General features: G+C 50.9%; 1 protein-coding gene across 6 annotated transcripts in view; it reads left to right on the top strand.

Annotated features, from left to right (window-relative positions):
• Positions 1-26,344, top strand: part of LOC116942453 (plasma membrane calcium-transporting ATPase 2-like) — a 100,258-nt gene that overhangs the window by 65,470 nt on the left and 8,444 nt on the right. For 5 of the 6 annotated variants that reach the window (XM_032954394.2, XM_032954395.2, XM_032954396.2 and 2 more), the window contains 12 exons: positions 1,614-1,736; positions 2,131-2,250; positions 2,894-3,135; positions 4,510-4,744; positions 5,325-5,504; positions 8,124-8,211; positions 9,163-9,269; positions 13,039-13,230; positions 13,955-14,168; positions 17,221-17,432; positions 18,561-18,668; positions 19,457-19,645. In XM_032954394.2, coding sequence (XP_032810285.1) covers positions 1,614-1,736; positions 2,131-2,250; positions 2,894-3,135; positions 4,510-4,744; positions 5,325-5,504; positions 8,124-8,211; positions 9,163-9,269; positions 13,039-13,230; positions 13,955-14,168; positions 17,221-17,432; positions 18,561-18,668; positions 19,457-19,645 — 2,010 coding nt within the window. Of the gene's footprint in view, positions 1-1,613; positions 1,737-2,130; positions 2,251-2,893; positions 3,136-4,509; positions 4,745-5,324; positions 5,505-8,123; positions 8,212-9,162; positions 9,270-13,038; positions 13,231-13,954; positions 14,169-17,220; positions 17,433-18,560; positions 18,669-19,456; positions 19,646-21,555; positions 21,692-26,344 lie in introns of all 6 variants that reach the window. The other variant, XM_032954399.2, reaches the window with a different exon arrangement.

Genomic DNA, 26,344 nt, shown 5'->3' on the forward strand with positions numbered 1-26,344 from the left:
AAGTATTGCCGTTCCCATGGAACGGAGTGTACAGAATGTGTCTGAGGATCGGAGGGAGATGCAGTTGTGCAGGTAACGGCCAAGCCATGCAGCGCTTTGTGGGTTAGGAGAGCGACCTTGAATTGCATGCGGTAGCGGACCAGCAGCCGGTGCAAGCTGCGGAGGGTAGACGCATTTATATATAGAGCCATAACCCTACTCACATATAGTACATACACACACATATACACACAGTACATCAGAAACAAAAACACACATATTCTTAGCTCTTTCGGTAAAGTCACGTTGAAGGGAAACAATAATAATAACAACAATAATAAAAAAATATATAAATATACTTTATTATTTTATTGTTTCCCTTCAACGTGACTTTACCGAAAGAGCTAAGAATATGAATTACTGCAGTCACGAAAGCTTTAAATCAAAATTTAAAAACACAAATTTTAAAGCACTGTAAAACTTCTATGAAAGTTTTTTTTTTCTGAAAATGTGACATTGTCAGAACACGTTCATCTCAGCTGAACGTGCCACGAGAAAACCGAGCTGAAATATACTGCCCAACAGCGACGGACAGAGAGGTTGAGTTTTAAATGATCACCTCCCTGGCTCGTGAGGGCAGAGAGGAGCTGTCGGCCGCAGAACGAACGCGCGAGCGGGCGGGCGGGCGGGCGCGAGCGTGGCATCGCCGGCCGCGTTCCGGCTGAGGTCGCTTTTTGTCATTGGCTTCTGTTCGGTTCGCCCGACCGCTGAGGTCGCTGTGAAAGTGGAGAGGAGAAGTGGCCCCCCCACTCCCCCCACCCTCACTGTCTCGCAGACGGCCCTGGCGAAGGCAGATAGATTCACACAAACATCTCGTTCGCCTCTGCTGACGGTTCTCGGCAACCCGCTTATCGTGTTCTTGAGCCGCCCTTGCGAGATCGTCTTTATAACATCGACCGATGTGTAAGATGGACATCCCATTGCCTATCCACTGCTGGATGAAGGGCTCTCCATTGCTGTTCAAAGCCTGGCCGCGGCTCACGTAACTGGCGAGTGACATCCGAGCCACCCCGCGGTGACCAGCGTGGGGAAGTATAGTCAACCAAACTGCATCGATTATTCAACTGTGCTATTTCCTGTTGTTGTTATCAGGATGAAGATGTTACGTCTCCATCTGTCACGAGATCTAGCAGCGGGTACTCAATGCCATAATCCCTCTTGATGTTAATATCAGGGGCATTGTTTTCTTTGTTTCATTGTTTTGCGTTCGCTGTTATATCCCAGTTGCGCCGTCGGCATTTATCACGCACTGAAGGAATTGCCATTGGGAACTCGGCTTGCGTTGTTGCACCACCCTGTGTCCCAGCACACGACACCGCATTCACGGCTTTTGAAGTCACCTCGCCAGGCCTCGTTATCCACACGAGGGGCACTGCGCCCCGCACAGAGCGCTCGTTGCGTTCGTCAATCAAACCGATGTGCCAGCCTCAGCGCTGGGTGGAATACGCGAGCACGCTTACCGCGACGGAGGTTTCTCCTGCGCAGTCATTGGTCGACGTCTCGGACCTCCGAGCCGAATCTCCGACCTCCGTGCTGACTTTACGTTTCCCTACCACCAAAATCGGCATGCGCAGAAAATGATGAAGGACAACAATCTGGTGCGGCACCTGGACGCGTGCGAGACGATGGGCAACGCCACGGCCATCTGCTCCGACAAGACGGGCACCCTCACCACCAACCGCATGACTGTGGTGCAGGTGAGCCGCTCGCCACGAACGACCACAAAGCTCCAACGACAACCGCTGCCCACCATCCGCTAATGACTAACCGCCATCCACAACCACGAGCACGATGTTATTCCTAGTGGTTGAAAACTAATTTCTTGAAAACTGCTTTTTTTGTGTTAGTTTGTTGTCCTTCGCCCGCACCTCCGATTAGCGCGGTTGGCTACGTACGGTGGGAAAGAAGTTGAACATACGTACAAATGTACGGTGCTCACCACAAACCACCAACCATTAATCACCACCCAGTAGACCACGAGCACCACCCACTAGCTACCAACCACAGTTAATCACAACCACAATCACCAACCGCTGACTACCAACCGCCAACCGCTGATGGCAACCACCAAACCGCGTGGCCGTGGCGCAGGCGTACGTGGGCGGCGTGCACCATCGCCGCGTGCCGGGGCCCGACGTCATCCCCGAGCCTGTCATGGACCTCCTGGTCACCGGCATCTCCGTCAACTCGGCCTACACCACCAAGATCCTGGTGGGTGACGCCGTGCCACGTGGAGGAAGGGAGGACGGGGCGGTGGTGGGGGGGTGTTTAGGCTCGAGTGAGGCCCGTTGTTAGATCGACTGATAATTTGCGACGTAAATCTTCGTCCTAATAACGACAGCAGGAATTTGCACAGTTTGCGAATTGATGTTGACCATGTGGGTTGTGTGATCATACTTCACCGCGCTGGTCAGTGGTTGGCGAAGGGGGCGGTTTGGAGGGGGGGGGGGGGGGTTCATGGTGTCAGGCTCGTGTGAGGCCTGAGCAGTAGTGCGTTGGCCTTTTGTTAAACAGGTTTGCGGTTCGAGCCGCCCTGGTTAATACTGAGAGTGAAATTAACCAAACCGTACGATGAAACGTCTGCTTTGCAGATAAAGTGACGTCATTCGACATAGAGGAGGGGATTTGCGTTCCAAATTTAAACTTGTAAATCACTCGCGAATTACCTAATTGTGTAGAGCCACGCTGCATCATCGCCCCCCCCCCCACCCCCCCTAACCGTGAAACAACTGCAGACTGTACCCCACCTAGGAGACAGGGTCCGCTTAACCCCAGTGCTGAGCCGATGCTCGATGTAAACGAACCGTGAAACGAACTCCCCGCCACCGCCGCCGCTGCCGCCACTGCCACACAGCCGCCGGAGAAGGAGGGCGGCCTGCCTCGGCAAGTGGGCAACAAGACGGAGTGCGCGCTGCTCGGGCTCGTGCTGGAGCTGGGCCAGGAGTACGCGCCGGTGCGCGACGAGGTGCCCGAGGAGGCGCTGTTCAAGGTCTACACCTTCAACTCGACGCGCAAGTCCATGAGCACCGTCATCCGCACGCCCGAGGGAGGCTACCGCCTCTACAGCAAGGGTGCCTCAGAGATCCTGCTCAAGAAGTGGGTGCATTTGCTCGAGACCACGCGGCGAGTCGGCAGCGCGCCCGGGGGGGGCCTGCGGCAGTGCGCGTGCCGGAGCTCCCCAGCCTTGCCCAGACCACCGGCTCGAAAGAACTGAATGCGTGGCCATTGTTGTCGTTAAGTTACCACCGGCTCGAAGAGTTGAGGGAACGCGGTCGTAGCAGGCAGCGGCGAAGCGTCGGCGCAGCTGTAGACCGGCTTCGCCCTCATTAGGACTCATCGGTACAGTACCTTGCTGCCAATTGCCTCTGGGAGTCCCAACATATGGAGAGGACTTGTATCTTTACACATCGGGAGCACTATTCGCATGTGCCTAAAGGCAACAATAATGAAAATCTGCAATTCAAATCTCGTCATTTACATATTTGAATAACTAAACACTTCTGCGATGATATACACGCGTTCTTGTGTATGTGTGTGGCCGGTTTTGTTATCCACTGCATTAGGGCCGATGGTACAGATTTCTATGGATCTACAGTATTATACAGTAGAGGTCAAAATCAAAAGGTCATCAAGGCCAATGTGTATGATGCCACCACACTTTTCGATCATCATCATGATTATCGTGCATACGAGGGGATGACACTCAGAGCTCCGCACGGACAGATTCACAAACCCACTCACTGTACCGCCATCTCGTGGCCATGTCGCATCCCCGCGGGTTTGATGGCTTCAAAAATCTTCACGTGGTCCACCAACCCTCCCTCTGAACACAGACTCTGAGGTTCCATCGTTATCCTCCCTCCCTCCCATCAGAATCAGAATGATCATTTAGACTGGAGGAATCTGATGAGCTGTGAAGCTCTTTTTCACAGATGTCCATTGGGGCCCGGGTCAGCAAGTGACAACAACAAAGAGCACGATAAACAATGGGAGTGCAAAATAGAGAAAAGGTAAACAAATCACGATAAATAAATACCAAGTTTATAAGCACAAATTGCATTCCCCTCCCTGGCAGATGGTTCACCGTTTTAATCGTTTAATATTTTTGTAACGAGCTTTCGCGGGTCATTACGCCTTCAAAGCGCGTGCCAAATGGTCTCGCGCATAAACAAAATGCCCGCAGCTCTGCCCACGCAGCGAGCGATTACCTTCCAACAAACAAACGAAGGAACGATGGAATGGAGGAATAGAGCGACTCTCGAGAATACCATCGCATCACCGCCCCCCCCTCCCCACAGCCACCACCGCCACCACCTCCAATGCCTCCACCGCCACCACTGCCTCCACCGCCACCACCGCCACCACCGTCACCATCGGCACCACCGCCTCCACCGCCACCACCGCCACGGTGTTTCACCGGTCGCGAGAAGTCTAATCTTTAACGGAGCGAAAAAAAATACCCCAACGCAGGTGCAAGCGCATGCTGGGAGGCGACGGCAGCGTGGTGCCGTTCGGGGCGCGCGACCGGGAGGACGTGAACGGCGCCGTCATCGAGCCCATGGCCAACGACGGCCTGCGCACCATCTGCCTGGCGTACCGTGACTTCCCGCCGGGCGGTGCGCCCGACTGGGAGAGCGAGGGCGACGTGGTCGCCGACCTCACGTGTGTCGCCATCTGCGGCATCCAGGACCCCGTGCGGCCCGAGGTGAGGACTCCCTCCGGGGCGGGGGGGGGGGCAGGGGACGAGGAGGGGCGGCCTCACGTCCACGTCTCCGATTAGCGCGGTTGGCTACGTAAGGTGCGGAAAAGGTTCAAGGTACATACATACGTCGCTCATGTTCACAGGTCTTGTGTTGCGAAGGGTGTTGGGGTGAATCGGGAGACACGAGTTATGTTCTTTCAGAGAATGGTTACTGGCATTGGCGTGAGTGACCCTTGCTTCGTAGAGTCGCCCTCTACTAAAATGTATGCGGTCCAGCAGTCCATGGAATAGAGATGAGAGGGGAGAGGTAGGAGAGTGAGTGGAGGGGAGTAGAGTGAGATGAGAGGGGAGAGGTAGGAGAGTGCGTGGAGTAGAGTAAGATGAGAGGGGAGAGGTAGGAGAGTTCGTGGAGGGGAGTAGAGTGAGATGAGAGGGGAGAGGTAGGGGAGTGCGTGGAGGATCTTGACAATGGCGAAGGCTCTATTGTAGTTTAACTTAGACTGATATCGGGAGGCAGTGGAGGGGATTACTAGAACGTGCTCTTTGTCTCGACTTCAAAATCCCCTCTCCCCCATCCCCGCAGGTCCCGGAGGCAATCCGTAAGTGCCAGCGAGCAGGCATCACGGTGCGCATGGTGACGGGCGACAACATCAACACGGCACGCGCCATCGCCACGGCCTGCGGCATCCTGCCCGCGGGCGGAGACTTCCTGTGCATGGAGGGGAAGGAGTTCAACCGGCGAATCCGCAACGAGCACGGCGAGGTGCGCGCGACCGTCGCACGCGCCGGGCTCCACCGCAGCCGGAGCTGTCCGCTGCTGAGCTCTGGAAAATATTTTGCAGCTCCCGGCACCCCACCCCCCCCACGCTGCCGCCTCCACCACCCCAGAGAATATGTTCCGTGAGAGTCTAAGCCCCGGTGTCGTCCATGCGTGTGCACGCATCCACCTGTTGTCAGGAGTGGTGCAGCGGTTCGTGTGCTGCACCACAATGTATATAGTGACCCCACAGACGAATATACAGACCCCTAGATTCACATAGAGCAACACAGACCTGCTTAGAGACCCACAGACCTACATGGAGATTGATAGACTTCCATAGAGACATACAGACTGACATGTTAACCTATAGAGTAGCATAGGGCAACTACAATGACACATTGTAATTGGCTGAAGGGCCTCAGGCACAAATCCTCTAAAAGGAGGGGGGGGGCATTAAACAGGAGGATCCCCGTTTATTCCTCGCACCAGAGACCATGACAACAGCACCTCCCCACTGTGAGATCAACCATTAACCCGTGCTGGATGGATGAAGCCATCTGGGATCCTGCTAAGTGGAGACCTGCGCAGTTTTAGGGGAAGAGAGGCCCCTAACAATGGATAGGGAGCGATGCGGAGAGAGACACAAACGCACAGAAACAGAGACGGAGAGAGAGACGGACACGGACGCAGAAATGGTGCCGGACGGACAGAGATGGAGAGACGCGGAGACACGGACGGAGACAAACAGAGGCACGCACAACGGCACAGATAACTTTTGGGAGCCCTAAGCGTGTGCACTTGGATAATAAACAATCACCATTAATTAGCCATCTTGGAATAAAAATCCAATGTGGCAGCAGCAGCAGCAGGACCCTTCTGCAAACGAGCCCTGCCACTCAGCATGGCGCTGCTGGATAATGAACTAGAATGTGCCGCTCTATGAAAGGCGCCGGATTAACAGCGCTCACCCCAGCAGCCCAAACAGCGAAGCGGAGACCTCGGCGTTGACGAGCGCCCGCACTTGTGTGGTCGCGTGTCGGCGTGCACGTCGCTCGCGTGCGCGCGTGCGTGCGGCTCACTGAGCTGATTGATGGTCGGCGGATAAGGCTGCGTGTTTCTCTCGTAATGAGCGTGTGCTTGAGAGTGTGTGTGAGCGTGCGCGAACTGGCAGCCTTGCAAGCAGTAAATTAGGCATTTCCAAGAGGTAAAGATCATCTCCCTGCAGTGCTGCCTCTGCACCTTAACCCACGGAATCTCGGATGATTCACTGAAATAACGCTTCGGAGGAGGCTCTTGAAGCAAGATTCAAGAAATTCAGTGCAGCGCATTGCGGATTGAAACAGCGACTTCATACCACCACATCTCAATGCGCTGCACATAAGCAGTGGGTGTTGTTTTTGTTATTTGTATGAAGAGAGGGAGATATGAAGATCTCGAGTCTCTTTGCCTTTTCGGTTGACTCTTGGTTAAAGACAAGAGTGAGGAGCCTTTCCCTTGTTAAGGGCCAAATAGCACTCTAAATTATCTTTGTCGGGCAGCCACACGTGGACGCACACACCTCGATGGCGTGTGTCACTGCAAGAGGACCCTGCAGTGACACTCGTGACTGAACGTGCTCGAATTGTGCAGTGATGGATGCACGTGATTCGCGGCCCCTAAACAAGCGGTGGGCCGCTCGGGTTTCCGCCTCAGGTACAAACAATCGGAGACGTTGAGTCGTTATAAGAATATCTCACAATACCGGAAAGGGGGAAGGAGCACCGCAAGTAAATGCGTTGTCTTCATCGTTTTTTTTTATTACACAACTGATCAAATAAAACGGGACTTGTAAGCTAGGAAAGTATTTAAACTGTAAACTATTTTTTTTATTTTACCAGGTTAGCTGTTTTTCAGAAGCAACCTGGCCACATATGACAGCCCAACGAAGTAGCTTATTGTGTGGACATTTATAGCAGCCAAACACTCTGAACGCGTGTTTCTCAATGTGGAAGGGAAAGCCGGAGGATCCGGAGCAAAATCCAAGTGAGCACGGAGAGAGGGACACGCAAACTTCAAATATTACAGGCGTCAGGTCGGGATCGAACCCAGGATAGCCACCTCACAAGCAGGATGATTCTCGGATCACCTGGGCAGGTGTCAGTCCTCGTGGTAGTGGGCCCTATGGATTGACGGCAGAGGCTGTATCCAACCAATGCGCTGTCGGTACCCCACCACTCCTCCACCCAAAACAGCCGATTAACAACGTTGTCACGTGAACAAAACGTGCCACTGTATTCCTGCTTTAGCAGCACACCACCGGTATGTTGTTGTTGTTGTCGACTTTTAACAATTTGATACGACATTCCGCTGGTCGTTACAGGCAGCGTCATCAGGCAGTTGCCAGAAATCTAATTTGTGGAGCAGTGATGCATTGGCACGTTTGATGCAAGTGACAACTTTACCTACACAGCGATCTGATGCAAAAATAGATTTATGAATCGTAATTTGTGGTCACGACAAACCTACACCGTGTTCAGAACTCCCCACCTCTGGCTGTGAGATGCCAAAAAGCCAAAGTAACCAAGTGGCGTACGGCAGTGGTTGAACGTTGTCCTCCGTGCCGCCCTTTAACTCACTCCCCAGATCGAGCAGGAGCGTCTGGACCGCGTGTGGCCCAACCTGCGCGTGCTGGCGCGCTCCTCGCCCACAGACAAACACACGCTCGTCAAGGGTACAGCACCGCACCCCGCACGCCCCACACCGCACACCATACCCCACATCGCACATCACACACCACACACCATACCCCACATCACACACCGCACACCACACACCATACCCCACATCACACACCACACACCATACCCCACATCACACACCGCACACCACACACCAGACCCCACATCACACACCACACACCATACCCCACATCGCACACCGCACACCACACACCAGACCCCACATCACACACCGCACACAGCACCCCACACTGCATACAGCACCCTACATCGCACCCCACATCACACACCACCCACCGCACCATGCGCCCCACACCGCACACAAAATCCCACATCACACACAGCACACTGCACACCCCACACAGCACCACACACTACACACCACACCCCACACAGCACCACACAGCGCACACCCCGCACACACGCGCACGTGGAGTCAGTGTACGGCACACGTGGACGTGCACGTGGAGTCAGTGTACGGCACACGTGGATGTGGAGTCAGTGTACGGCACACGTGGACGTGGAGTCAGTGTACGGCACACGTGGACGTGGAGTCAGTGTACGGCACACGTGGACATGCACGTGGAGTCAGTGTATGACACACACGCACGTGGATGTGGAGTCAGTGTACGACACACGTGCACGTGGAGTCAGTGTACGGCACACACACACGTGGACGTGGAGTCAGTGTACGGCACGCGCGAGGTATTGCCCCGAACTCTCTCGCTGCCTACGGTGGGGTAGCGTTCCGAGCATCCAATTATCAACTCGGCGAGCAATTCTCCCGTCTCTCGCCACTTTCAGCCACCCACCCCACAACCCCCCCTCCCCCAGCCAGTGTGCCGTGCCACGCTGCGCTCGCGCGTCTCTCAACGCCCAACCCTCGTATCGCCGCCCCCCCCCCCACGTCAATCCTTGCCCTGCCGCCCCCCGAATCCCCGCAGGGATCATCGACAGCACCTACGGGGTGCAGCGGCAGGTGGTGGCCGTGACGGGGGACGGGACGAACGACGGGCCAGCCCTCAAGAAGGCCGACGTTGGATTCGCCATGGTGGGCTGCGAGCGAAGGGTTTGAGAGTCTTTGGCACGGGCGGGTTCACAGAACCCGCTTGTTGTGCTGTCATATCCTGGCCATCTCGCAGGCTGGCAGGTTAGAGGGCTTCACACGTAATCTATCTTGGACAAGGCCCGTAAGCCGCCAACATCTCATTAAGCAGAAAGTCGGTTTTGGTTGTGAGTAGGCGGATTAAGTGGATGAAAAAAATAATAATCTCTTAAGTTCATACTGCACCCACCTATGGGGAGAGGATGCACAAACTCTCAAAAGTGGATTATGGAGAGTGTTCTAATAAAGCCGTCACGGATTATTATACGTTGGTGATTTCCGAGCACCGCCTTGGCTGCGAGGTGGCCATGGGATGGCAAACAAAAAGTGGGTTGCTGAACCTGTGCCCGCGTGGACAATTGAGGATCAACCCCTCCGACCTCCTCCCACATGTACGGGTAACGGTGGAGCCCTGAAATAACTCTCTCGCGTCACTGCTGGCAGATGAAAGAGACAGCCCCCTCCAGAGGATGCTTGGCCTACTCTTCCACGCTAAACACCCACGTGGAAAACACTCCTGAAAATGGAATTGGCCACGCATCCCTTCCCGAACAAGTCCCGTGAACGCGGCGAGGATTTCTTTGCTTCAACAACGTTCGGTTTCACACGTAGGCTTCCGCGACCAATATTTTTGGTTAGATCGCGTGGATATGAATGTGTTGTTAAACCCGCCACCACCCGACGCAGCCAATTAGTGTAAGGGTTTGTCACGTAAACAGAACGTGCCAATTCGTTACTAGTACAGCACACCGGTGTGTTGGAGAATAAACCCACAACATTTACAATTCGAGCACGACGTTTCGCCAGTAATTACAGCCGACATCATCAGGCGACAGACAGATTTGTGGAGAGATCCTCCTCCTGTTTCGGTCTTAAATAACGTTACAGCGAGAGAGAGGCCGTGCTGTGGAGTCTGACCCCGTTAGCAGCAGGTGGACACAGGGGTCACGCACATCGCCCGGCGATGGGCCACCAAGCCGCGTGGCAAGGAGAATGAATGGAAACACAAAAGTAAATCCTAGCAAAAAGAGAACAAACGAACGAGTGAATGAAGCGCCGGGCAAAGCGGACGAGCGCACAAACGCACTGAAGAGCGCCACACTTGGCAAGTAACGCACCGCACACTGCGCTGCTCTGCAAAGGGTGTTAGCAGCGTGCACAGGTGAGAGGCATCATTAGCGGGTGGGCAGGACGCGCTATTTTAATATCTTTACGAGCACTCCGAAGACAAAGATCCCCCGTGTGGCGAGTGCTGTTAGCGAACGCCTATGAAGGCCGGACCTGTACTCGAAGGGGTGGGTGGCCAGCACTGCGCCCGGCCGCCTTTGTCTCCCTCCTGGCGATGTTTACCACACCGCACCAGGTACCCATTTGAGGCTGAGTCGATCTAGAGGAGGCCCAGAATCGGATCAGATAATCGTCACCGGTGTTGGCCGTGAGCGGAGAATCGAACTCGAGTCGCCGGGTTCGTTGCGCAGCGCGGCGCTGACCGCGACGCTGCCCACACGCTCACACGGGAGGAGGATCTGTGGCACGGCCGTTCGTGCACCGCACCGTGACCCCAGCGACCTTGGTTCGAGTCCCCGCTCCAGCTAACGTAAGGGGGGGAGGGCGAGTGATGTCTGGACCGGTCCTGGGTTCCCCCCCCCACTTTGCAAACTCACACTGGCGTGCGGGGTGCGGTGAAGTACGGTCAAACAACCCCCGTAGCCGTCGCGGCGTGGATTGACAAGGGCCTGAAAACCGTTCATAAATTCTACATGTGTACGAAAAAACACATGTAGACAAGGCATCGGGAGCTACAGAAGCAGAACTTACCGGACTCAAAATAAACCAGTTGTGTGTGTATATATATACACTGTATATATACACACACAGCTGACTCATTTTGCCCTTCATTCTGCCAGCTGTCCTGTTACCAGTTGCTCCAGACATTGTTTTATGCAGACCTGGTTATTCATGTTCTCTGGTACTGGGGTATAAATATTATTTTAACACTGCCCTCGCCCTGCCCTGCTATGGCCAAGTGCTGCCCTGCCCATCCATACCCTGCCCCGCGCTGCCCACTGACTCAAAGGCTGCCCTATGAGCCGGGGCGGGTGAGATTGTCATGATTGTTATGTTACCGGGGAAGGCACAGCTGGACTGTGTGGCTCTTTTTCAGAAGCGACCTGGCCACAAATGACAGCTCAGCAATGTGGCTCGTCATGTGGACATTCATAGCAGCCAAACACAGCAAAGTCTCAGAGTACACGAGGGTTAGGTTCTGTGTACAGCCGCGTGAGCTGGGAGGGTTCACCTCTACGAGTCTATATATACAATGTAAGAGTGTATATAAAATGTATATAAATGTACATGCAAGTTTAATAAAGTACAGCATTGTTCAGTAAATGATTCACTAATCATCGGTAGCATCCAGGTCAGATAGAAGGGCAAAATAGAAGTGTTCTATCTGACCTTATTATTAACACTATATATTATTAACACGATATTATTATTGACACTTTTATTATTAACACGATATATTATTAACACTATATTATTATTAACACTTTATTATTAACACTATTATTAACACTATATTATTATTAACACGATATATTATTAACACTATATTATTACCACTATATTATTTCTAGGTTTGAATATTTCGTGACTGCAAGGATCCATACTCTTTGGTTCTATTTGGTAAAGTCACGTAGGTGATTTTTGTTGTTTTATTTTTTACCTACGTGACTTTACCGAATAGAACCAAACACTATATTATTATTAACACTATATTATTTTAACACTATTTGATTAATCCACGTGCTCGTGATGGCGGGGGGGTGAGATTTGACTCCTCGCTTCCCGCCCTGTGCGTGCAGCGAAAGTACAGAGTTTCACAAAGTGTGAATCGGGATCGGTCGCGTATGAGCCGGTCCGCGTACTCTGAGTCCGCCTACTCTGAGACCTTACGGGACTCTAAACACGTGACGTTGATTCTTAACGTGGAGGGGAAAATCGGAGGATCCGGACAAAAATCTACGCGACCACGGGGAGAGAGACACGCAAACTCCAAATATACAGCAGGCGTCAGGGTCGGGATCGAATCGACGACCTCCTGTATATCATGCGAGGGAGTTAACATCTCTCTACCGCGGCAAGATAGCCGGGTGGTAGCGTATAATGCCGCCTGTTTCACCCCCAGCGGGGTTGTATTCACTGCGGGGGTGTCACCCGAACTCACGCGCGTGCAGGGTACGCTGCTTCCCAGCGGACATTACAGATCCTGTGACGTCATTCGAAAGTAAAGAGAGATGGCCGCACGCGGTTTCACATTTGCAAAATCTGCAACGTTGAAATTAACCTGCCAATTACTCTGCGGCCGTCTGGAACGCTCTTCCGTCCGATATTAGAAAGCCACTGGAGCGGTGCACTTTTCAATCTAGATCGAAAACTCTTCCGAACTGCTTTTTGAATTCAGTTAGTTGTCCTTCCCCCACACCTCCGATTAGCACGGTTGGCTACGTACGGTGCGAAAGAAGTTGAACGTGCATACACACTTACTTAAGTGGGTAAATGCCACATCGTTGCATCGTCCACTACTGGCACACTACACGCAATCTGACAAGCATGGCGCAATTGTGGTAGCCTGCGTGTGATAGCGAACACCGAATGCAGAAACAAACTTGGGGGCGGGGGGTGGTGACGCTTCCCCGTCTGTGCCCACCAGGGCATCGCGGGCACCGACGTGGCCAAGGAGGCGTCGGACATCATCCTGACGGACGACAACTTCAGCTCCATCGTGAAGGCGGTGATGTGGGGGCGCAACGTCTACGACAGCATCTCCAAGTTCCTGCAGTTCCAGCTCACGGTCAACGTGGTGGCCGTCATCGTCGCCTTCACCGGGGCCTGCATCACGCAGGTACCGCAGCAGCGACAGTCCCTCTCTCTCCTTCCCGAGTTTGTCTCCGTGTGTCTCTCTGTCTCTCTCCCGTGTCTCTCTGCGTGTCTGTATGCTTCCACGTATCTCTCAGCGCACGCCTGTCTCTGCGTCTCGCTCTTTGTGTGCGTATTTGTATTCGTGTCGCTTCGTCTTTCAATCGACACTTCACTCGCCGTGTATATCTCTCTCCGTGCATCTTTCTGACTGTCCCTCTCTGTCCTGCTCCACGTCTCTCGGTGCCTCTCCCAGGTCGCTCTTCACATCCGTCTCTAGATCCCCTCTCCTGCACCCCAGCTCCGTACGCACAGTGCCCCATTTAGATTGCTATTGCTCTCCATCTGTGGTCGTCTGGGCTAAGCCGCGTGTTGAGCATTTCTTCTACCGAGCTAACGGCACACAGTACTGTAGGCGTCTTCAAAAATTGCAGATGCCCACAGCAGTGTGTCAGATAAGAGGACCGAGAGACGGGCATGGCGACACGGAGAGAGACATGGGCAAGCCCTTCTTTCGCCACCCACAACTACCGTGGGCATCTTCGTGGGTTGAGGATGCCTGCAGCGGTTGCGTGGCACAAGCTTGAGAGAACAACTTTCCCCACAAGCGGCCTAACCCCGGGGCCGACACTCGGACCACGAGCGGCTTGTGGCCGCGTCCGCGCGGTGGGCCAGCGAGTGACGGTGCCGTTGCGCCCGTGCGTGCGTAGGATTCGCCGCTCAAGGCCGTGCAGATGCTGTGGGTGAACCTCATCATGGACACGCTGGCGTCGCTGGCGCTGGCCACGGAGCCGCCCACCGAGGCGCTGCTGCTGCGCCGGCCGTACGGGCGCAACAAGCCGCTCGTGTCGCGCACCATGACCAAGAACATCCTGGGCCACGCCATCTACCAGCTCACCGTCATCTTCACGCTGCTCTTCGCCGGTGATTCCTCGTCCGGGTGTGGGAACGTCGGTAAAACCGGTCGGCAGAGTTTAATTTTAAAAACACGTGCGGGGCGTCTCCTGGGCTCGGCTGCCGGAGTGGAATCTCCCTTGCTGGTGCTCTGCACGCACGGCACAAACACGAACCTTTGTCCATTTGCGAAATTCATTCCTGTTAATTTTATTATTATTTTTCTTGGTTCTTTCGGTAAAGTCACGTAGAAGGGAAACAATAAAATAATAAAAATATAAAAAAATTAATTCTCACGACGTTTCGACTGCAACACAAGCAATCATCAGGTGTGAAAACCACAGCAAGAAAATTTCAAAAAAGTGGCGTTTTTTTAACGTTAGCACACGGAGAGCGATTTGGCAGTTATTCAGATGGACGAGTCCATCTATGTTCGGAAAAGAGGAGGGGGGAGACGAAAATAATGGATGCGGTCTGAAAGCCACCGTAAGCGTGAACAATCAATTAAGACTCGAAATGGTTTATCAAATCCTTCCAATGATTGCCAAGCCAGAATCCATCTTCTCTGTTGAAATTGTCTCTGTGTTTGTATATGTGGATAGCCTCATGAACGATTCGTCATGAACACCTGATGATGATTGCTTGTGTTGCAGTCGAAACGTCGTGAGAATTTTATTGTTTTATATTTTTATTATTTTATTGTTTCCCTTCTACGTGACTTTACCGAAAGAACCAAGAATGTGAATCCCTGCAGTCACGAAAGCTTTAAATAAAAAAAAATTATCATTTTCTTTCGCAGACAGAAATTAGTTCCGCACACCGTTCAGTCGGTCAGCATTTGAGAGTTTTGAGTCTTAAGTCTGATTGTCGGCAACCAGTGGAACCTCAGTCTCTGGAATGAGATTTAGTCATTAAATGCTGGCTAAATTAACACTGGAGGCAGTGCTCATTTCGTCAGCATTACAGGGTACATAAAAAATGTTAACACTTTTTGGGACGATCGTTTTTAATGGAATAAGAATGTATATAATACACTGTAACATGATAAAAAATGTAATGTTAACGGCTTCAAAAAGTCAAAGAGTCTCCACTTGTTCGCCATCGTTGTCAACACGTGGCCTGGAATCTTCTCCAGGTGCTCTCCAGAGCCCGGAGGCAGCAGCACATGTCACGTGGTGTTGTTGCAAACGCTCCTAAGTGTTAACATTTTTTTTAAGCACCCTGTATTTATATTAACGAAGACGCGAAATCGACAGACTAAAGTAAGATTTGACTAAATTATCGCTGGAGCTAATTTGCACGTCTGTTGGTAGCGTGTGCGTCGACACATGTAAAATGTGGTGATGGGGTGGAGGGGATGAACGACTTCTTTGCTGGGGGGGGGGCAGGCAGAAAGCATGACGGATGTGGGGGGGGGTTGGAGAGAGCAGATCTCTTAGGCGGGGCCGCGTGTCCGTCCGTATCGCTCGTCTTGCTCGTGGTCGAGAGAAAGCTCAAGCGGCGGCGGCGATCAATCATCGCAGACAAACTGCTCCCCCCCCCACCCATCATCACCCGGCAGAGCAAACAAATCTAAACCAGCTCCACCAACGCGTGGTGAAGAAGGAGCAAACAGCTCGCCACACCGATCGCGGGAGCAAAAGAGGCCTTCAGTGAACAGCAGATTGACAAAAGACTGTAAATTATCGTTATCCATCGCTTTTATTTCAGCATGAACACGTACATTCACGACCATTAGCCTCAGGGCAAATTGTCCCCTGTGTGTTTTCAGCGAGAGGGATAAATTTAACTGCCAAGTTGTGGGAGGGGGTCTTAGCCACCCTCCCCTCCATCCCCACGACAGTGCCTGTGATTCATGCACTCACGCATCCTCACTCTCTTTTTTTATTTTTATTTCACCAGGTAAGGCCCACTTAGCTATATAGCTCTTTTTCAGAAGCGACCTGGCCATCACAAATGATAGCTCAACGAACACGCAAACTCCAAATGTACAGCAGGCGTCGTCAGGGGGTCGGGATCGAACACACGACCTCCTGTATACCAGGCAAGGTCGTTAACATCTCATAGCCACTGCTACTGCTGCTTGGAGACGGACGCCGGAGGACATTTTAGTGCCGCCACCATTCACGATTCGCGTGGCAGCCGCTCTTTGTCAGCGCTCGACGACCGTAAAGTCTTTTACTGCTGTCAGCAGCGTGGCCTTTGAAACTACGCCCGTGGAATCCATTGATTTTTTTTACTATCATTATACAGGGCGCTTCAAAGAAATGTTAACACTCCCGAGAATTTGCAACAACACCACGAGAAATGTGTGCCCCCGGGCTCTGGAGACCACGTGGAGAATATTCCAGGCACGCGTTGACAATGACGGCGAACAAGTGGAGATTCTTTGAGTTTTTGAAGCGATTAACATACATTTGTTATCATGTTACAGTGTATTATCCGTTCTCTTTACATTAAAAATGCCATTGAAGTGTTAACATGATTTTGAAGCACTGTATTTTTCCAGGAGCGCCACACCTTGGGTCACAGGGCTCTTTCTCAGGAGGGTGCTGATCCTGCTACATTCCTTCTTTTTTGTTCACATTTCACCCAATGAAGGATGAGTGTTTATTATTGCTATCCGTGGAGGAGGAAACCGGAGCACCCGGAGAAAATCCAAGCGCACGAGGGGTGGGGTGGGGGGCAACACAGATGGAAACAAATTGTGGTGGTGGTGATGGTGGTGATGACAATGGTGCTAACGGTGGCGATGTTGGCGACGGCGGTGACGGTGGTCACGGTGATGGTAACGGTGGCGATGACGGTGGTCACGATGATGATAACGGTGGCGATGACGGTGGTCGCGATGATGGTAACGGTGGCGATGACGGTGGTCACGATGATGGTAACGGTGGCGATGACGGTGGTCACGATGATGGTTACGGTGGCGATGACGGTTGTTGCGATGATGGTAACGGTGGCGATGACGGTGGTCGCGATGATGGTAACGGTGGCGATGACGGCGGTCGCGATGATGACAACGGTGGCGACACTGGCGGTGGTAACGACGGCGGTGACGATGGCGCTTGCACACGTGCAGGCGAGGTGGTGCTGGACGTGGACAGCGGACGGCACGCTCCGCTGCACGCGCCGCCCTCGGAGCACTACACCGTGGTGTTCAACACCTTCGTCATGATGCAGCTCTTCAACGAGATCAACGCGCGCAAGATCCACGGGGAGCGCAACGTCTTTGACGGCATCTTCCGCAACCCCATCTTCTGCATCATCATCGTGGGCACCTTTTTCGTGCAGGTGAGCGGCGGGCGGGGGGTGAGCGGGCTCTGTGCGAGGTTGCCGTGGGACTTTTCTCCAGGTTGTTGTCATCACCACACCCGGGGCACCCCGCATCATGCAGCACACCTCTCGCTTTGCCTGTGAGTATGAGTCACGTGATACCAACTCCAGTTGTTCACCAGCAACAATATTGCCGCACCGGCGCACCGCATCCGGTACACGCACCGGCACACTGCATCACGCGCGTTCAGATGCACGTCTGTGGCCGTCTGGAACCCACTTCCTTCTGATATTCGGAAGGCTCTGGAGCTATGCACTTTTTAATCTAGATTGAAAACTCACTTCTTCAGAACCGCTTTTTGTCTTCTTTGGTTCTTTCGGTAAAGTCACGTAGAATGAGAATAAAATAATAAATTGATAAAATAAAATAACACAATAATATTCTCACGACGTTTCGGCCACAACACAAGCGGCCTTCATCAGGTGAAGGGACGAGACTGTCTGGAGGACAGCGCTAAATCGAAATTTAACCGCTTTTTGGTTTTAAGTTTGCTGTCCTTTCCCGTTTGGCTACATACGGTGCGAAAGAAGTTCAATATACATACGTACATCCAGTATACCGCTCGCGATAGAGGTGACTAATGGTCACGTGCCACCTACTCAGTCCTCTAGCAACCTGGAAAATATCAAGTGGTATATTAAGCCCTGGTTAATATTATTATTATTTCCACCGCTAGAGCATTGCTTGGTTCGTGTTTCCCTTTGTAACCAGGTGGGAGCCTCATTGAGTTTCGAGGTTTCTATTGCAACGAACTATCTCGGGCAAATGCAAATAAATCGTTAAACATTGTTTGGCGGAGTGTAAACATTTGTGCACATCTGTTGGGGGCAATGTTTAAAAAATCTTGATAAACCACAAAACCTTATTGGCTCGAAAGTAGGTACTGTTGAGAGCAGGTAGATTAAGTGGCTGAAAAGAGTGAAAATGTAACTCTATTGTGTGGACAGAGAGAGCTCCAGACAAGGGGGGCCAGCAGAGCGTATGCAGCCTCTCTGATTGTGCTTCTGTCTGGCCGTGTCCCTGGGTCACCACCTCTTATCCCTCACCTGCAATGTGTGGGTTCCGTGTGGCCTCGACGGGTGAAGGTCTTCATCATCCAGTTCGGAGGGAAGCCCTTCAGCTGCGCCAGCCTCAGCCTGGAGCAGTGGCTCTGGTGCATCTTCCTGGGAGTCGGAGAGCTGCTGTGGGGACAGGTATAACGGCCGTGCGCCGTCATAGCCGTCGCGCGGTCGCTATGGCGGAGCGCGATCTCTCCCCCCGCGGCACACGACGCCTGTGATGGCCCACGACAGGTATAACGGCCCACGACAGGGTTAACGTCACATGACAGGCGCAACATCACCGACAGCTGGAACATCACGAGATGAGCACGGTTAGCACGGTTGGCTGTGTATGGTGCAAAAGAAGTTCAACATGCATATAGACGGACAGCTATAATGAAACGAGACAGCTGCGGTGACACAGGACGGGTACAACATCAGAATGCGGTATAACATCATCAGAATACGGTATAACATCGCACGATGTTTGTTTAACACGGCACATTGACAAGCATAACGGCGTGGAATAGATATGACAGCTGGAACTAAACAAAAATTATACAATTTTTTTAATTTTTACCAGGATAAGGCCCACTGAGCTAAATAGCTCTTTTTAAAAAGCAACCTACAGTAGCCACAAATGATAGCTCAACGAAGTGGCTTAACATTTGGAAATGTATAGCTGCCAAATACGCACATTCATTCTAATTGTGGAGGGAGAAATACGGAGGACCCGGAGAAACACCGACGCGACCACGGGGAGAGAGAGAGACACGCAAACGCCAAATATACGGGCATCAGGGCCGGGATCGAACCTACGATCTCCGGCATACCAAGCGAGGTAGTTAACATCTCGCCACCCACGGAGCCCCAACGGGTATGATGGCACTCGCCGGGTATAACTTCCGCGCCGTACGTAACAAACGTACGAACGCCCGCAGCTCATCGCGACCATCCCGAGCTGCCGGCTGCCGTCGCTGAAGCGGGCGGCCGCGGGCGACGAGCCGAGCGAGCCGGGCTGGGCCGGGCCGACGCGTGAGCAGGAGCAGGAGGAGATGGACCAGGCCGAGCAGGAGCTGAGGCGCGGCCAGATCCTGTGGTTCCGCAGCACGAACCGCATCAAGACACAGGTGCGTACGTCGCTCGCGGCCTCGCCGATCCGGTGCTCGCGTCTCCGCCGTCCGCCGGCGGAATAGACGTCGGGCTTTGTAATGGCGTGGCCGGACCGGATCAGTGCTAGGGTTGCCACCTGTCCCGGTTTGATAATAATTCAATAATAATTCAAATTCATAATGCGCATTCCATCCTAGGATCCCAATGCGTTTTCCCAGGAAACGTTCTCTTGTTGAGGCAAGATGCCATCCTGGCAAACCTCTAAGTCTTCCTGGGATGTTAAAAGTGGCAGTTTTTGTCAGTTGCGTGATAATGAACCGCCTGACGTGCGGTTCTATCTTCCTGCGGCGTTATTGCGGTATTCGTCTTCCCACGGTGCACCCCGGCTTTTTGTACCTCGGAGGTGGCAACGCTCGGCCCAAGTTGTCTCGGTGAGACGGGACGTATGGTTGACCTGAGGGGGCTGGAAAAAAAATAATGGCACGAGCGAAGAGCTTGTGAGCGGTTCAGAAGACGTAACGGTCAAGCAGCGCTATCAATAGCCACGTTAATGGGTTTTTTCGAGGATGAATGCATTTTAAACGTTGCTTTGGCTGCGTATTATTTATTATACTCGATAAATTATTCGTGTCTTCTGATCTGCGTGATGATAATTACGAATAATAACGTTATGTTGTATACATAGCAGCGTCGTCGTTCTTGCAAATTGCATCTCACAATCGCTGGGGAACCACAGCCGAGTTGGAAGGCAGCAATTGTCCAAGCTCTGATGTCCTCTGTATATCAAGGTGTTTTCAGCCAATTAATTAGTTTATATGTACGCGCGTGTTTGTATTCACTAATCGAATAAGGGCTGCTCGAGATGAAATATGCAATCCAAAGTTCCGTCCAATTCTTGCTCAAACCAATCGAGCTGTCAGTAACGTTTGTTTGTTGTCCTTCCCCTGCACCTCGGATTAGCACGGTGGACTACGTATGGTGCAAAATAAGTTCATCATACATACATACATAGTCCATATGTGTAATTTTGTAATTTTGCACGATTCCGGTAGTCCATGACATCTTGCAAAATTAGAGTGGCATTGTCGTAAACATGACCACCACTTGCAGCAACTCGTGAGCCACTGGGAGCAAAGAGGACACAAAGCTCTCATCTCGTTCGGCCCTCCCGGGCCCGTGTGACGGGCCCAGAGACGATCGTCGCGAAGCCAAAATTTCGGTTCCCGATTTCTGGCTGCGTGTTCCTGGAGCCGTTTTTTGTTTCGGGCTTTCCAACTCGACTCTCACTCGCCCGTTTGCCGCTCCTCTCAATTGCCGGGCACATTTCCTCCACAGCCAACAAAAATGAATGTCGTTATGTTGTGAAGAGGGAGCGCGCCGTTTACCGGCCGTGCTGTACCGCGCGTAAGTAAAGGTTGTTAAAAAAAAAACAATCTTGAGCGTACGAGCGTCGTAGCAACCCTCCCATCGTCTCTATTTCCCCAAGCTCTTATAATTGCCTTGCTCAATTAAAGAAACGCTCATTCTGATTAGCGGTTACGACTTCAGCAGCGCTGTTTGTCCGTTGCGGACCCGCTTGGCATTTTAGGCCTTTGAGCCTTTTTATCAGAAACTGTGATTTAATGAAAAGGTTTACGGCCGTTTCTAAAACGTGCTATGGTGCCTAGTATTTACCGTCCGAGTATTTGCCGTCCGAGTATTTGCCGTCCGAGTATTTACCGTCCGTAACCGTTGCATGCTCTGCGGTTGTTTTAGTTGAGCGTTCCTCCTTCCCCCTATCGCTATACTATCCTTCCCGTTTCTTAATGAAATTGCCTCGTATGTGTGTGTGTTAACCCACCCGACCTTTTGACCCCCCCCCCTCTCCTCCCGGGCCACCTGTGGCCAACCACTGCCTCGTCTGAGCGGCTGCTGCGTGTGTTTGCAGATGGGGGTGATGAGCGCCTTCCAGGGCGGCTCCCTCTATCAGGGCTCCCTGAGGCGCCAGGCCACCATAGCCTGTTCTCACCCTCGCGGGGCAGGCCACACTAACCCCCGCTCTCACGCTGTTCTCGCGCACGGCCGTGAGTCCTCGCACTCTTCTTTCTTTCTGGACCTCTCACCGTCCTCTCTCTCGCTCCCGCGCGGTGCCACGGTGTCATGTCCAGATGTTCATTCAATGGGGGAGGAGGAGGGGGGGATAGAGCAGCGGTGAAAGATGGTCTGATTTTTCTTTATACCGTTAGAAGTCTAAATCAAAGTGACTCACCTCTGCTCATGGACAAAGGCGGCCCTAAGACAGTGGTGGAAATCAAAACATTCCTATAATGGGAGTGTTATCTCAGCTTTGGGCAACTGCTGTCGGTGGTACTTATTTTATCTTCCCTGGAGACATGATGGACTGAGTTGACTTCCAATTGGGATATGAAGTCACGACATGCGTCAGGCGCTCTGCCACATCAGCCCCTGGTGGGATATTTCCACGGGGAGACGTAAATCGAACTTCTGCAATGGTCAGTTTTGTGGCATTCACTGACGGCGCAATTGCTGATGGAGAAGGACAAGGCCCTGTGGTTTGGGCATCCGATCCCCTCCCTGGCTCTACTCTGGACACGACACTCACAACCGCATCGCAAACACTGCCGTTCCTGTGTTGTGTCCACCGCGTGAAAATCTCCCTTATATTTCCCGGAAAATATTATTTACCCAAATGAAGCCAAACATCCCCTAACCCAGCACCAACTATTTTTTTAAAAATTGCACATTCTCGCAAAAGCAATCCATTCAATGTACACAGGGCAGGTTCTACAAGACATCTTGACCCCTTGCTGAGCCCTCGTTATTGACGGGCCCCACATCCGTCGGTTACGCGCCAATTGCTTCATGATCTGAAGCTTAATGGTCTCTGGAAGAATGCAGCCTCCGGCTTTGGGTTTGCAACGACGCCAACCGCCAGTTTGGGCAATTCTCATGGAAAAACACACAGTGAAGATGCCATTCATTCTCCTATGAGGTCATTTCCCAGAGACAAGGGAATTGCTGGATATATGGGATGTTATTGCGTCTTGCTCCTTGTCAGTACTCTGTCTTCTTAACCCTCTTGCTTTCCCTCTCCCGCATGTTTCTCAATCTCCTCCCCCCATTTTCTTTCTTCATTTTTCTGCCCTCCCACCATTCCCACCCCCCTGTTTCACCAATCCAGTGGTTCGTTCCAAACTAAATGCCTCTAACCCCCCCCCCCCCCACCGCGGCCCGTCAAGTGTTCTTGTTCATGCATTTGGTTTTGCGTGGTGTGACGGGCGCATTCACATAATCTACAAAAAGTCGGAGCGATTTTAATCGCCGTAACGTGACGCGCCTTTGTCCGCGGCAATGGTAATCCAGGCCGTAAAACGTGTGGGCATCTGTAAAGCTATCATCAAGTTACTAAAGAATGTTAGAACCAGACAGCGGATTTGAATTGCGTGGTTGAAATAGTGGCAGCATAGGATATATTTATTCCACAACGCACAACGGAAGCATTCAAAACACTCACAGTCGAGATGTTGAAATCCCATTGTGATGCCTGCCATCCACGGCGCAGCCGATATTGAGAGCGTTTTCAGGATGGAACTCATACGATAACATCTCCACAGTACCAACTGTGCTTGTGTTTAATTTCGTCGACCTAAGCTCAAACGAAAGGAATTATAAATCTCTAATAGTAGATGATACCTTGATGAACACCCCCTGTATGTTGTTTGTGGAACTCTTCGTGCCTGGTAGGCAATTTCTCATTGGTAATTAACGTAGAGGTGTAATGATATGTGTCATAGATTAATATTGATTATTAAGCAGACGATATAAAGTTAGAGTCACACATTGAAAAACTGACGTTTTTCGATTGGTACGTCACGTGCAATTGGTCTTAACATGACTCCTGCGGCCACTAGCGGCCGCTGTATTCACTGCATTGTTGAAAAATAAAATAATTGCTTCTTGAATTTAATTTGAATCACCATTGGGGTAAATTTGTACCACTTCTGAATGACAGCAAATTCTATGTTGTCTAACTCGGCACATTCCTGAATAATACTGTGCACCCTTAAACGGATATATATATAAAATAGGCAACATTTCAGTCAATGACCCTTCTTAATGGCACATAAATAGAGAGGCCAGAGAGATCGAGTGAATAAGAGTTGGAGACTGCTCTTGTCAACAATTTGAGGCCTTATGAGAATAACATTTTAAAACCGTTTCCTGATGACCAGTTTTTAAAATGGCATATGAATAGTTACACTAATAATAGCTGTTGAGTAACAGACAAGCCCTTAAATAATCATTGCAACTCAATTGATAATCTGTTTGTAAAACCATCTGTCACTAACCATTAAAAAACACCGTACTACCAAATTTACGAAAAATTTGCTGATTAAAAAAAGCATGCCGCATGAGTTTGCAGTCTTGGTAAGTTATGGGTAATCAGTTCTAAACAAGCAGTGTGTTTGGCCACCTAGTTGAATTTGTTTAGCTGGCCACAAACTGCTGTTAAATCACACTGAAGTCAGAATCAGAATATTTATACTGGAGGAATCTTATGAGCTATCAAGCTCTTTTTCACAGATGTCCAGCAGAAAAACTGGCCAGCGTTTCCAAAGTCTAAACAAATGCGACAATGATATACTGCTCCATGGAATATGTAATTTAATTTCTATGATCGGGCAAACTTTATTTTACTTTTATTTGATTAAATTATTATTTACAAAAAACAATAATAATGTCATTTTCTTAATCCATCGAAGCCTCACTGATTTTCAATGCACAGTGTCCCAGGAGGATGCTGCATTGGGATGTTTGTACAGTTCTGCCGTACTTAGTGATTGTTTTGCACGTGGGAGAAAACCGGTGTACCCAGAGAAAAGACACGCACGAGGGGATAACGCTCACACAGATGAGCTCTCAGAGTCACTCGTATAGAGTTAATGCAGGAGGGAATTTGGAAACGCGGAGACAACGCTTGCATAAGAGGCAATAACACTGAACGCTCTGCACAGGTGGCTTTGAGCAACCATTTGTTGTACTAATAGCTCCTGGCCACCACGTAGCCTGGAGGGTTTGGGATTTCCACAAAACTTTACGTCATACATCAACCCTTGCGACAATTTTCTGAATAATGGGCATGTGCCACCACATGGCACGGTGACTCATGCCAGCCTTACAATGTGGTGAACGAAGGCAATGCCTGGGGCTCGTTCTGCTCAGTTTGCAATTTTGACTACGGGAGTTGCTTCATAATGTGATTAAACTATAATCTAATACATATCCTTTATTTTGGTTCGGTGTGTACATGTGTGTGTTATGGTAAACAATTTCTTGCCTGGGTGTTGGATTCACACTACTGAGTTAGATAGTGCTGCTGCAATAAACACTCTGCGTTTATTTTTTTTCCACAAGGATATGCTTGAGAGTGGTTTTGCATGTGACATTTATTCTCACGAAAATGTCACATGCCATTTCCCACATACTGACCACCTCTTACCCACTGTGCCTGCGTGCGTGTGGGCGGCTTTTTTGCAATCAACACTCCACGTTTATTTTTTTTCCACAAGGATATGCTTGAGAGTGGTCTTGCATGTGACATTTATTCTCACGAAAATGTCACATGCCATTTCCAACATACTGACCACCTCTTACCCACTGTACCTGCGTGCGTGCGGGTGGCTTTTTTGCAATTATATATTTTACATTTTGATTTAAAGCTTTCATGACTGCAGGGATTCATATTCTTGGTTCTTTCGGTAAAGTCACGTAGAAGGGAAACAATAAAATATATATAAAACAATAAAATTCTCACGACGTTTCGACTGCAACACAAGTAATCATCATAGGTGTGAAAACCACAGCAAGAAAATTTGAAAAAAGTGGCGGGTTTTTTTAACGTTAGTACCACGGAGAGCAATTTGGCAGTTATTCAGATGGACGAGTCCATCTATGTTCAGAAAAGAGGAGGGGGGAGACGAAAATAATTGATGCGGTCTGAAAGCCACCATAAGCGTGAACAATCAATTAAGACCCGAAATGGTTTATCAAATCCTTCCAATGATTGCTAAGCCAGAATACATCTTCTCGGTTGAAATTGTCTCTGTGTTTGTATATGTGGATAGCCTCATGAACGAATCTCTCATGGTAGCCAGATAGCTTGCAAAGAACCTCTGTCTTGGAGAAGTCAATGTCATGTGAGCCTACTAAATTATAACAGTGATCTGCCACGGCCGAGGTGTTGGTCCTGCCGTGTTTTAGGTCTGCTTTGTGTTCACGAATGAGGTCCGAAACATGTCGATTCCGGACATACAGTACCCTGGCATCTACAAACTAAGTTGCCTCTGTGGTAGTAGTTACATTGGAGAAACCAAACGACATGTCTCGGACCGCATTCGTGAACACAAAGCAGACCTAAAACACAGTAGAACCAACACCTCGGCCGTGGCAGATCACTGTTATAATTCAGTAGGCTCACATGACATTGACTTCTCCAAGGCAGAGATTATTTGCAAGCCATCTGGCTACCATGAGAGATTCGTTCATGAGGCTATCCACATATACAAACACAGAGACAATTTCAACCGAGAAGATGTATTCTGGTTTAGCAATCATTGGAAGGATTTGATCAACCATTTCGGGTCTTAATTGATTGTTCACGCTTACGGTGGCTTTCAGACCGCATCCATTATTTTCGTCTCCCCCCTCCTCTTTTC

Source organism: Petromyzon marinus, chromosome 14 (assembly GCF_048934315.1).
Source record: "Petromyzon marinus isolate PM22_M1 ecotype Great Lakes invasive population chromosome 14, UKy_Petmar_22M1.pri1.0, whole genome shotgun sequence".
Lineage (NCBI taxonomy): Eukaryota > Metazoa > Chordata > Hyperoartia > Petromyzontiformes > Petromyzontidae > Petromyzon > Petromyzon marinus.